This window comes from Penicillium cataractarum (genome assembly GCF_028827025.1).
Source record: "Penicillium cataractarum strain IBT 29864 chromosome Unknown utg000007l, whole genome shotgun sequence".
Taxonomy (NCBI): Eukaryota; Fungi; Ascomycota; class Eurotiomycetes; order Eurotiales; family Aspergillaceae; genus Penicillium; species Penicillium cataractarum.
Genome location: NW_026622743.1, coordinates 1,010,516 through 1,023,333, shown reverse-complemented (window position 1 = coordinate 1,023,333; position 12,818 = coordinate 1,010,516). Strand labels below are relative to the sequence as shown.

General features: G+C 51.3%; 4 protein-coding genes across 4 annotated transcripts; 2 read left to right on the top strand and 2 right to left on the bottom strand.

Moving 5' to 3' along the window:
- Nucleotides 1-6,242: 6,242 nt before the first annotated feature.
- Nucleotides 6,243-8,377, bottom strand: N7496_008015 (tRNA modification protein MTO1; the record flags this gene model as incomplete). Its single annotated transcript, XM_056700934.1, has 3 exons — nucleotides 6,243-7,591; nucleotides 7,642-8,201; nucleotides 8,262-8,377. 3 exons carry the CDS (start codon nucleotides 8,375-8,377, stop codon nucleotides 6,243-6,245), a joined length of 2,025 nt encoding a protein of 674 aa, XP_056552997.1.
- Nucleotides 8,378-8,598: 221 nt separating this feature from the next.
- Nucleotides 8,599-9,311, top strand: N7496_008014 (acireductone dioxygenase (Ni2+-requiring); the record flags this gene model as incomplete). The annotated part of the gene is made up of 3 exons (XM_056700933.1): nucleotides 8,599-8,628; nucleotides 8,728-9,099; nucleotides 9,177-9,311. The coding sequence occupies 3 exons, from the start codon at nucleotides 8,599-8,601 to the stop codon at nucleotides 9,309-9,311; spliced, it is 537 nt and encodes a 178-aa protein (XP_056552996.1).
- A 294-nt stretch (nucleotides 9,312-9,605) lies between these two features.
- Nucleotides 9,606-11,187, bottom strand: mmm1 (ERMES complex subunit MMM1; the record flags this gene model as incomplete). Its single annotated transcript, XM_056700932.1, has 2 exons — nucleotides 9,606-10,984; nucleotides 11,172-11,187. 2 exons carry the CDS (start codon nucleotides 11,185-11,187, stop codon nucleotides 9,606-9,608), a joined length of 1,395 nt encoding a protein of 464 aa, XP_056552995.1.
- Nucleotides 11,188-11,558: 371 nt separating this feature from the next.
- Nucleotides 11,559-12,557, top strand: N7496_008012 (DUF1183 domain protein; the record flags this gene model as incomplete). Its single annotated transcript, XM_056700931.1, has 1 exon — nucleotides 11,559-12,557. The coding sequence occupies one exon, from the start codon at nucleotides 11,559-11,561 to the stop codon at nucleotides 12,555-12,557; it is 999 nt and encodes a 332-aa protein (XP_056552994.1).
- Nucleotides 12,558-12,818: the final 261 nt, after the last annotated feature.

The window sequence follows — 12,818 nt, the reverse complement described above, 5'->3', positions numbered from 1 at the left end:
CCAAAATATGGTACCCTATAGGAAACCCGGAGCGACAAAAAAAGGCCAGAACTCGCAAGGAGGTCGAAGAGTGGCGTCCGTCTTCCCTCCACACCGACGGAAATATCATACGCGGCCTATCACCATCCCTCAGCCACCAAATAACATAGCCTGGAAGGCGGGCTTGAAATGAATTATGGTCATTCGTTCATCTTGCGCCGATTATTCGTATATTACCTATTCTCATTGAATGATTGACGATGCTCGGAAATTCGTTCTTTTTTCTTGCTCGTCTAGCGCCAATCTCAGATTAGACCCCCCACCCTCCGCCTTTTTCTCCTCCTCCCTCCTCCTCTTCACCGGCTGGATGGACGAATCAGCGCGTGGGTATAAGGTAAATGCCGGAATTGATTTGTTTGCGGAGTTGGTGGCTTGCTGAGTCGACCAACGGGAGGATGGAAGACGGGAAATCGGGGGTTTGTTGGAACTGGCCAATTCGATCGCTGGATGCTGCTTAATTTCTCGAGATGCTCGATATGGTTGGGTCCATGAAAATACGGAGTTAGGTTGAGCCCACTAGCATCGAAGAGGACTAGGGATGAAGTCCTGTCCCAGACTTTGAGAGTCTCCGCTCTAATGATTTTTTTAACTAACTCGTCTAAGTAGTACTTACTTGCCCCGGGATGCGATGGTCGGTCGATCTCCCATTCCCATTCGCCCACTAGGGAACCCACTGCCACGGACAGTGCACCACCGTCCCAGACACTCGGGCCAGTGTGTATGCACAGACGCGAGAGAGGAAATAGGATCCCTGAGGTCCTTGTACTTTGATTCTAGGAGGGACGAAAATCATGTCTTGAAGTAGGTGATGGAGTTAATCTTGAATGATGATATAACCTTCGGAGAACAAGAGATAAAGTACTCCGTGCAGTATGGGGGATACGAGGGTCCATGTAACTACCGTATACCTGGTTAGTATAACGAGCTAATAATGCTGCAGAAGGGGTATAGTGTAGAATCATTCAACTCATATCCTCCGAGTCGCGTACATATCCCATACTTGGGGTATGTATCTATCTCTGCCGCTGGCTACAATATACCCACTCCGTATTGTACTCCGTAAGTAATATTGGCGTCTGTCTGCCAAGCTGAAATCTGAGATCATCCCTCCTTATCAGCCCGGTCGCGTGGAACTCAAGGCGATCTTTTCGTATCGACTAAACCGCAAGCGGACCCGTCCTAAGCAATGACCTTCCTCTTCCTTCTCATAGGGTCGAATGGTTTATCATCAAAATGAAAAAAACAAGTTCCGATCTACTAATTTCAACGGCTGCTTTGCACAAGATGAGATCAGACGACCCTAACACTCGTTCACATCGAGTAATACTAAATTCCTGACATCGTCAACAAGCCCAAGCCAAGAACTACATCCACTGGCACAACCACAGCCCCAAAGTCCCAAGAGCCAGCAACCACCAACTAACGCTAACACATTAAGAAACTAGTTTCTTCTCAACGGGCGCGCAATCAACCCCCCTTCGCAAGCCCAAGCTCTGGTGCCCGGTGGCGCTAGGCCCCATTTTCCTACTCGCACTGATCCTATTTCGGTTCTAGCGCGCAAGCAGAAATCCCGCACGCCCGGACAGGGTCTGCGATGATCTTCGCCTGTTTGTGCCGGCACACGCCAGCCATGCTCGTCCTCTGGGACGCTAACCGGTTCTGGTCTAGCCACGGGTGCTTTTCTTGTGTCTTGGATCTGTGTCTTGTGTGTCTTACTGGGCTTACTGGGGGTGTGTGTGCGTATACGGGAGGTGTAGACTAGCAGTCAACCCTGGCCTTCCCATTCCTGCTGCCTTGAACTGTTTGCGCCGCGCGCTCCGGGATGTTTAGCGCGGCACCCGTTCCTACATACTCCGTTCCTTCCCTGTTCAAGTACCCGTCTGTGATTCGTACTCGACTATGGTGGCTGTGGATGAGAGATTTCTTGATGATCCGGGTTCTGCCACCGACGCTATGAGTGCTAGTTTGCGGGTATACAGTAGTACTGTACGAGGTTGGGGAGGCGCTGCCCGACAAGTGTCCTAGACTCGTGCTTTATATCTTCTCTGGGACATGGCTTGTTTTGGGGGGTGTATTAGCGTAGTGTATAATTATTCTTAGTAGCTTTTTTTTGTTTTCATGCCGATAATAATTGAGTTAAAGTATCAAGCTTAGAAACCCACTTCAGGAGCTCCATACTAGTGCTGTAGCCCGCTATACCTACCAACTCTCCGATCTCAAGTCCCTTTCAAAAGGTCCCCTATTCTCAACCGGTCCGGTACTACCTATTCGAGTACAGCGTGCATGAACCACGGCCCAAATAAGCAGCGAAGAGGATCAGGGGCAAAAGAAAGAAGTACAGCCCACAACGGCTGGCAATAGTATATCGAGGATCCCAAAGAAAAAAGCATGTGAAAGTGAAGATTATACTCGGTAGAACCACAGCCTTGAGCACGATGAAGAAAAGGGCAGATCGGAGCGAAGAGAAAATATGGAGACAAAATATATTAATTTTAATAATAAAAAAAAGAGACTTGAATAATAACAGACCCGCGTTGCCTATTCGTCGGCTCCGAGAAAGGGCCTAAGGGCCTTGGCTTTCTGCTTGGCCTGCGCGTTCGCACTTTTACCTCCCGACGGCTAGACTAGTGGATTAGCTCGCACCAACTTTGACTGATGGAGCCGGTTTATGGAGAACATGGCTCCAGTAACCGCGATGGCTTAATGACTTTGCCCGGCAGCAGGCTATCGAGCTCTTCGTGCAGAGTACTCCATACTGCACATCCGTGGAAGAGCACTCGCTAGTCCATCAGCTTGTCAATTGACACCGTACTATGTCCATAGTACTCCATAGTACGATACTAGAGCTCGGCCTATCTCCAGATAGATCAGCGGGCAGAAACTAGCTTGAACAAGCCTTGCGCATCAAATCTGTCGTGGCACTGACCCTCGCGCTTTCTCCGCCCACTGAAGACATCCCGACCACCTGGCCAGCCCGATGCACGCGCGATCGAAAGGGGGGTCTGAGATCATGATTCATTGCGATCGTCTATTTATTCCCTTCTCGGTGTTGGCAAGCCACTCAGGGATGGGTATATGGTCAAGGTGGCTGCGTTGCTGGTTGGGGATCTGCCTGGAGTGATCGAGCATGGCACTGACCTGTAGTATTCGAATTAGTTGTCCCTGCTATGATCGCTACGTAGCGCGTCCATTTGCTAGATGTATGGCTTTGTTGTGAACAGGCACGGTCATAATGACATATACATTTGGGAATTTAAGAACAGATCCGATTAAATTACTGGCCTGACATTAAGTCAAGCGGATCCTGGATTTTCGGTTTCAATCGGCGATTGCTTGATCTCGGGATCTCCCAGTACATGGTGTAGAATTGGGATCACCATTGAAAAAAGTGAGACACATAGCCTTGAAGTAGTTAGTTCATCTTTCTACCGTCATCGTTCGAGGCCTTTTTAACCCGCGGATCATTGATGATTGTTTTTTATTAAACTACATAGTTTTCTTACTCTTCGAGTCGTCAACGCAGTACCCGATGTCATATGTATGTACTTTTGGCCATCTCCTCACAGTCGTTGCCTTACAGATTGATGTGCATGCACCCTAAGTACAGAATACATTGTTCAACTGCTTTGCTTCCCCGAACCCAAGCGCGAACCACTCCATCGGAAACTTCATGTCAAACTGTAAAGTGTAATCTGTAAAGCGTAAACTATAATTCCTTCATTGGTTAATCATGACTCTCTCAGCTGGGAAGGCTGTAGCTCGGTCAGGCTGACAGCCAAAATCAAGCTGAAGTACGAGCTAGTACGAGGTACCGACTGGATGTAGCTAGCAGTTTAGCGGAGCCCATCGGTTGATTCAATCGCTCATCGTCAGCATCTCACGCTCGATCTCGTCCCTTCTCCGGTTGCAGACACGGGAGAGATCATCAAGTCTCGATCCTGCTTGTACCCAGGAACTACCTAAAAATGCAAGATGCACTATGCAAGATGTACTCCGCCATCACCAAAAGCAAAAATGTCAAGTCCAAAAAAAGCAAATGACCCCATCTTCCCAGTCCTCCTCCAACCCCACGCACCATGTGGCCCCGAATACCGTCAGATCCCAACGCCGTGGACTCGTGTCCAACGCACACTTTGTGCGATCCTGCGCACAGAACATGCGCTTGCTCTCGCGTCGTACGAAAAATTCAGATCGTATGCTGTCATTACTTTTGGTCTGGTGCCAAAGAGGAAAGTCGAAACTTGGACTCGAGAGAGCATAACACCCGTCAAGAAGAACTGTGTGCGACAATAGAGTAATAATCGCTTTTACTCCGCAACCAGATTAAGACTGCTATAATGTCTTCTATTTACGCGCCCCCGCCTTCCATTCACTAGCCACATACACACAACCCGTTCGTATTCTCGTGCTGGTCTCTTCCTCAGAGGAGGGGAAGTATGCATCCGCCCCAACGGCTGGGCTCTCGATCGTATATGCGCGGTTGGGGGCTGTGGAGTGCAGCGCAGACGTGTCTACAATCCGACTACATGGTAAGTCCAGTCATTGCATGAGATTGACTTGATTTTTGCAGGCGATATCACGTTTACTGCAGTAGCACAGCAGTGCATACTCGGTACTTGAAGTAGACACGTAGATGCCATAGTTATCCCTGGAATCGGTTATCAGTGCAAGCGAGAACTAACACTGAGCCAGACGGCGTGGGATACATACTCCATCCTTCTAAGCCCATTGTTGGCGAGATACTTATCCACAAGGGAGTGCATCTCGCAGTCACCGTCTCGTTACCACTATTGAATCAATGACGCATAAAAGCGCGGAAACAAGAGTCCTGAATTCCGCCATTGGCTTTTCAGCCAAACATGCACTATTCAACTGGCGACGATAGCCACAAGGCCGGACCGACTATCCTGTAACCCCCCTGTCGAATCCTGTCCTGCCGATGAGCATGGACTAATGAGCAATTGGGCATGAATATCGCCAGATAGTCGGTAGTCGCTAGTGCACCTTCGATCTAGCAGATTCCCAAGGGAAAGGTTCTCCATGTTTGATCGAACGATCAGACAGCAAGTACTTCGGACATACTCAGTACTCTGCGTAGTCGCCCACCTAGAAACCATTTGTCCTGCAGAGATAATCGCTAGCCCTGCCCTGTCCTGCATACACCATCCTTACAAAGAAGCCAGATAAACAAACTGCAAGTAATACGCCACAGTCTCAACATGTGAATACACAGTACCTACCTACCTACCTAGCACATCGATGCCCTAAGCGCAGGCCAAAATAGGCACCTAACCTGCTAGGAGTCACAGTCTGCAGCCGATGAAGAACTAGGGTAAATAGTCACCTACAATAGTCAATTTCCACGGTCTCAGGCTTAACCAATACTCACTAGTCTTGCAGTATGTACTCCATACATCCCTGTTTTTGACTTGATCGGCGCTTCCCCCTTGCGTGGATTCCAGACTGGCGGTATGAGAATTCACGCGGCCGGAGGGGGTGGGTTCGCGTGTTTGGAGTTCTGGGGAAGATCGTGGAATGTACAGTATGGGGCTACTGTCGTACGAATCCTGGTTCGCATGAGGAATGCTTCCTTTTCTTTGCTTTTTCCAGGGGGCTTTGAGTTCGCCCCGGGCCCTTGGGTTGGGAACTCATGGTGCTTGCTTGCTTCGGCTGTTAGGCAGGGATGCTGAATTTTAGGATGTGACAGGTCAAGCTAGAGTGTTGTGCGGGGGTTATGCTTTTGTGTTGTGTGGTGGAGTGGGCATATCTATGAGCTTGATGTAAACATGGAGTTCATGTTCTATACTTGTTGATGGATGATGCACTGGAATAATAAGGCGTCACTTACTGTAGGTTGTGTGACAAATATATATTAAGACGAAACCGAACTGTTGAGAAAACTTAACTATTCCAATGGTTACTATTTAGTCATGACTGGCAAACACAAGATTTCTCCAGGCTATGTTTCAAAAGAGATATATATTGTTAGAGGTAGAAACCGCACAGGAAGTTCCAAGGTCCATCCATCCAGACGGGAATAGGTTGTATATTTCAGAGAAGAGTCCAATCAAATATAGTACATGCAAGAAACTAAAACACCTGTCGCAACCAACTCAATCAAATCCCTATTATACAAGTTCGATCCCAGCGCCATGAAGTTGCTCCGCTATGCTTAATTTCAAAAGACGAGTACTACCCGCAGTCTAAGGCGATGACCCCAAGACCTCTGCAACAGCAGGATCCTCGGAAACCTCTTTGGTGAACCCAGTACCTCTCCGCACATGCATCAGCAGGCGAAGGGCACCGGCAGGCGTGACACCTTCGATACGTCTGGCCATGCCAACACTGGAAGGACGCACCCGCTCAAGTGCTTGCTTTTCCTCATTGCTGATGCCGAAGATCTTGCTGTAGTCCAGGTCGGCAGGGAGGAGCAGGTTCTCATCCTGCTGGAAACGCTGCGCCATCTTCTCCTGTCGCTTGAGGTATGGGGCGTAGCGGCCCTCGATAGCAACGCGGGTGCGGATCTCGGGCGCGAACGATGCCGCGTTATATGCCGTGCCATTCGCAGTATCAATGTGTGGAATGAGTGTGTCAATGTCGGTTCCGTCGAGGCAGAGGATTTCAAGTGCTGAGCGAACCGATGTGTCGGCACGAACCTTGAAGCCCTTGCGAGACCAGGCGGTTGAAGAGAGTCTCGTGTTCTCCAAAAGGGCCTGAAGTTCTTGAATCTGGCCCTCGGTGTCCCGGAACTGCTGCCAGCGCTTTTCGCCAACGACACCGGCTTCACGAGCCATACGAGTGAGTCGTAGGTCGGCATTATCAGAGCGGGTGGAAATGCGGTATTCACTTCGAGTCGTGAACATCCGGTACGGCTCAGACACTCCCTTGGTGATGAGGTCGTCAATCATGATACCGATGAAACCGTCCGAACGCGTGAGCGTCATTGGTACTCGGTTCTGAGAAGCCAGACCGGCATTCATACCGGCGATGATACCCTGGCCGGCCGCCTCTTCGTAGCCAGTGGTGCCATTGATCTGGCCAGCCAAGTAGAGACCGCTGATCAACTTGGTCTCTAGGGTTGGCCGCAGATTGCGTGGGTCAATATAGTCGTACTCTACTCCGTAGCCTGGCTGGAGCATCTTGACATTCTCCAGACCGCGGACAGTCCGCAACATAGCGTACTGTGCATCCGCGGGAACGGTCATAGAGATGCCGTTGGGATAGACAACGTCGTTAGGTGCGAAGCCCTCCGGCTCGAGCCAAATCTGATGTTGTTTCTTGTCCGTGAAACGAATGATCTTGGACTCCAACGATGGGCAATATCGTGGTCCTCGAACGGTCTCTCGAATGTGGATAGAGTTCTCAAGGTTGGCCCTGATGATCTCGTGGGATGCCTCATTGGTGTGGGTCAACCAGCATGTGAGCTGACCCTCATCGCCAACCTCGACGGTAGAATTGAGATATGAGAAGGGCATGGGTGGCGAGTCACCGCGCTGAATCTCCAAACCAGAGAAGTCAATCGACTTCATATCCAACCGCGGGGGGTTCCGGTCTTCAACCGGCCCAACTGGAAGCCGGCTTCACGGAGAGACTTGCTCAAACCGTAAGTCGGCGCCTCGCCCATCCGTCCTGAAGGATAGCTTTCCATTCCGATGTGAATCTCGCCTCCCAGGAAGGTGCCTGTCGTAATAACCACACGGCCGGTAGGAATAACCTCTCCCGACTCCAAGCGCACGCCAACAATCTTGCCCTGGGCACCAGCAGTGTTCTCCACGCCTTCCTTGGAGACAACAATGTCGGCAACCTTGCCCTCCACTATATTGAGACCTTCAGTATTGACCAACTCGTCCGTCATATGCTTCCGGTAAAGGTCGCGATCGATTTGCGCGCGCGGTCCCCACACAGCCGGGCCCTTGGAGCGATTCAAGACACGGAACATGATACCCGCCTTGTCGATAATGCGTCCAGCGACACCATCCATCGCATCAATCTCGCGGATCATTGTACCCTTGCCGATTCCACCAAAGCTGGGATTGCACGAACAAACGCCGATATTCGATAACGAGGGCGTCACCAACGCAGTGCGAGCTCCGGATCGTGCAGCAGCAGCGCATGCCTCTGCTCCAGCATGACCACCTCCGATTACGACGACATCATAGGCCCTATTCAGAGGATTTGATTAACAATGATGAAAGAACACGGAGTAAGGGGACACCACGAACTGTGCGCCATTTGAAACCGTTGCGAGGCCGCGGAACCTGCCAACCAGGCGAGGTAACCCAATGCGCTTATGCGCCACGGGCAATGACCGCACCCTGAGTATCATGGCGGAATGCATCGAAAAAACGAGGCTTGTCGACGAGGAACTCACGCTCCTTCAAGTCGCGATAAGACAAAAATATTGCCGTAACACGTGACTGATAAGAGATGACATAATCTGCTCGCGCAATCGGCCAATTGCGGGGCTGCAGATGTTCAGCGACGGATTTCTAAGAATCTCACCGAGTTGCTTTGCTGTCCACAGATACCCCCAGAAAAGCTATTCTCAGATATTTCAAAATGAAGGCCTATTGGTATGACAACAAGCCCGTGAGTGTCCTGCCACCCGTTCTGCCCTGAGACCATTGAGGGCCCATCCGATGACGCAACTGCGCATAGTGATGCTAATGTATACTTTGCGACAACCAGGGTGACCAGCGCGAGCCGCACGACTCCGGCCGCGCCGTCTCGGAAGAGAAGCTCGCGTCGCTTGGTGTCCTTTACCACCACTGCCCGACCATTGACTCCGTTGATGCCATTGCAAAGGACCGCGGCTACAAGAACCGAGACCAGATCTGCGTCTCCCCGCAGGCTATGGGCGATGTCTACGAGGACAAGGTGAAGATGTTCTTCGCAGAGCACCTGCACGAGGACGAGGAGATCCGCTATATCCTCGATGGTGAGGGCTACTTCGATGTCCGGGGCCAGGAGGACGAGTGGATCCGCATTGATCTCGTTAAGGATGATATGATTATCTTGCCCGCTGGCATCTACCACCGCTTCACCACCGATGAGCAGAACGTATGTGACTGTGCAATGACTTGCCCTTTTAGTGATTTCTTATTGGCCCCCTTCGTCTAACCTGCCACGCTTCATAGTACGTCAAGGCTATGCGCCTCTTCCAGGATGAGCCCAAGTGGACGCCGCTCAACCGTGGCGCTGAGCTTGATGCGAACCCGCACCGCAAGAACTACGTGGAGGCTGTCTTGAAGCCCACCACTGCTGTGAACTAGATGGTTCCAGCTTGACTGGTGCTTGATGGGGGGTTGCGACTTTTAATGACTGCATGGATTGATGGCTTTCGATGGAACAGAGACAAGGATGTCCAATTCCATCTGGTTCCCAATTTACTTTATACTATTCAGTAGATTCTGCACATACACACAATGGGAATTTGGGAGATTCTTCTCCTCATCTGTATGATTCATGATATCGAATTTTAAGTATACATCGGGGTAGTGGAGGGCTCAAGGCTACAATGCAGAAGTTGTAGATAGGCAGGTAGGTCATTATACACGGCTGTCACATCAGTTTCGGACCCCGGGAACACCACCCGGCATGGCACCAGGCATCTCGAGCTGGTCGCTTGCAGCGCCGGCACTGTCTTGCCTGGTCATACTTGAACTTCGCAAGCCGCCCATGTCCACGTTAAAACTGCTGCTGCGCGAGCCCGCACCAAGTCCTAATCGTGCGTCCAACCCCCCACGAAAGCGCAATCCCTCTTGTTCGCGAACATGATCGTCGGAGAACCGGATTGGCCCTCCAGCTTCTGTGGAGCCGGCACTACGTGGCGGCGCAGTAGACCCTGCGTCGGAGTCTTCGCCTGTCCGCACGCCGGTCCGGCCCATGCGTGGCCACAGGTCAGGGAGCCCGACAACCTGCACTCGTGGCTCGACGACACGCTCCTCGAACCAGGCATGTACCCGGGCCTCAACGAGTTGAGCTACCTTGGGGACATCCTGCAATCTGCTGCGAGACCCAATAAGTGAACGCACGGAAAGATCGAGTCGATAGTCAGGGAGGAACGAGAATGCGACATTGCTTTTGGGACTGCTCTTGGGCGGGGTTTGGTCATGCGCAGCGCCAGTATCTGAAGCATCTGGGGAGTTGTTGGGTCTTGCGGCTCCATCTGTAGGCGGCGTGGGTGATGTCGCAGGAGTATGAAGAGGCTCCGTTGCTGCGGGAATCAGCGAGATACATAGGGTTCCTGAGAATCGCACAACTGAAACAGATAATGCGACGGGAAGAATGGCCGAACGTGGTTTGGGGTAATTCAAGACTAATTGAGTCTCTACAGCGATGGAGAGGTTGTCATCGCTCAAATCGACATCCAACAATGCCTGCAACCTCCCGCCGTCCGAGTTAGGATCATCTACCGTGATAATTCGGCAGTTGCTGAAAATTGGGAACTCCTCGCCAAGCGAGATATCCGTCACATTGATTTTCTCGATAAAGGACGGCTTCTTCTCGGGGTTGTTCATCGCCGCGGTCAGGGAGTTCAGAATCGAGGATGTTGGCGAATCTTTGAGCAAGTATGCCGTCTGTCGATATTGCGCAATTGTCTGTGCAATCAGCACATTGAACCAATCCAGAGATTCAGGCTGGTGGGAGGAGTGGTGCATGCGGTGGCGGCCATGTTTGGAGGAGGGATTTGTAGGAATGGAGCTGTAGTAGGTTTTGCGAAGGATCGAGCGTGTGTTTGTAGAGGAGGCCGGCACAGGGCGAAGGACATTGGAGGTGGACGGCTTTTCTCGGAGAGACTTTTGGCCATCTTGCGGGCTGTAGACGGAGCTGTAGCGGCGGTGGGTTGTCCGGTTGGACAGGCCGCGCGATGGAGGTGGTGGAGCCTCGCCGAAGATGAAGAATTTGATGAAGGCCCCAATTAGTAGGACAACAGAGAGTTGGCCTAGTAGAAAGCCTTGTGTGAAAGATAATCTGCAGGCGGGGAGGGGTAGTTGGGTCAGCGATCTAGATTCACACTCCAAAGGTTCAGATGGGCGTACGAGGACTGCGGCGCCACAATGACGGGCTCAGCTGATCAAAGTATTAGCAAGAAAATACATAATTGGTCGGGTTGCATGAATGATACGTACATTGTTGGAGCGCCATTGTCAGCGGCAGTGAGGGAGCCCCTGTTCGTGAAGCATCTCCACTGAAGGTTAAAGTCGGACGGAGGTTGGGCCTCGGTGGATCTTTCTTGGCTGGCTTATCGATAATCGGCCGATCGCTTATCAGCTTATCGCCCAGATCGGACCCAACTTTTCAGGACACGCTGGACCTCGCGACTGGCACGCCACTTCAGAGCTGGTTATGGAGTTGATCGGGTCGATCTTTCGATGACTCAAAGCTTGCAGCCTGATTAATAGACGCAAAACTGGCCTTTAATCTAATTTCAACTAATTTTTGCTGTTCTCCTCTAGCAATATCTGTCTGTTGCCATCGAGCTTCCACCCGCGAGCTTTGTCTGGAGCTACACCACGATGCACTGGATATCACTAGGACTACCGACGCTGCTCCTGGCCTCGCTAGCCGCATGCGACAGATCGCAAAAACCACCGGGCAAAGATGCAATCCTCTTATCCAACGTCAAAACCTTAACACTACGCGGCAACCGCGAAACAACCTCTCGGCGTGTGTCTCCCATCCCCCAGCTGAGCTGTGTCGGCCCTTCCAAGAGAATATGCGATCTCTACCAAATTGATATAATGCGTTGCACGAATGATGGCTATGACTACGATGCCGAAGATGTACAATGGACATGTACAGCCTCACTGCCGCCCGAGTTCAAGCTCGGTGCAACGGACGTCGTTTGCGAAGGGTATCGGAGTTCAGAAGATAAGTGGGTGCTTAAAGGTAGCTGCGGTGTTGAATACCGTATGCTCCTGACGGATCAAGGGGAGAAGAGGTTTGGAAAGGCTACTGATGACTACGAGTGGTCCTCCTTGTTTGGAAACACAAAGAAGACATCGGGACGTGGCTGGAAGAAGGCGGTGGAGACTGTTGGAGACGTCCTGTTCTTTGGTTTCTTCGCTGCCGTTTTTCTATTCATTGCTGGACGGTTCCTTTTTGAATGCCTTGGTCTACGGGGGAATCAAAGAGGCAGGACTACTGGACGGAGATGGGGATGGGGAGGAGGCGGCGGCGGAGGTGGTGGTGATGGCCGTGGTTATCCAGGGCCTCCACCTCCCTACAGCAGCTCCTGTGCTGATGACAGCTCCAGCTTCGGATTTGGAAGTCGACCTGCAACGCAGGGCTGGCGACCGGGTTTCTGGACGGGAGCAATGGGTGGCGCTGCAGCGGGATATGAAATGGGCCGCCGTGCTGGTAATAATAACCATGCCTCGTCTCGACAAGGAGGATCATTTTTCGGTCGACAAAATAATTACGACGCTGGAGAGAGCAGCTCGCAGACACGTTCGTCGCCCTCGTTCTCAACCACGTCAACCAGCACTGGGTTTGGGTCGACAAGACGTAGGTAGTCGGTCAGGAATCCTGAAACATATTTACTGGCATACAGAATTTGTGAATACCATGCTGTTCTATTAAGGCTGGTACGAATGATATGAAAACAGTGGATTTCAATGATGAGAACTCTGTCCGTAGCAATTAGCAAACGCCATGGCCTTGACTGTGGGCCAACCCTGTGTATATCATCCGTTGGAAAAGGAAAAACGCCGCAAATCTCCCAGTGTATCCATCCCAAGCACCGAACCCCGTAAAACGCCCGCTTTGAAAAACCC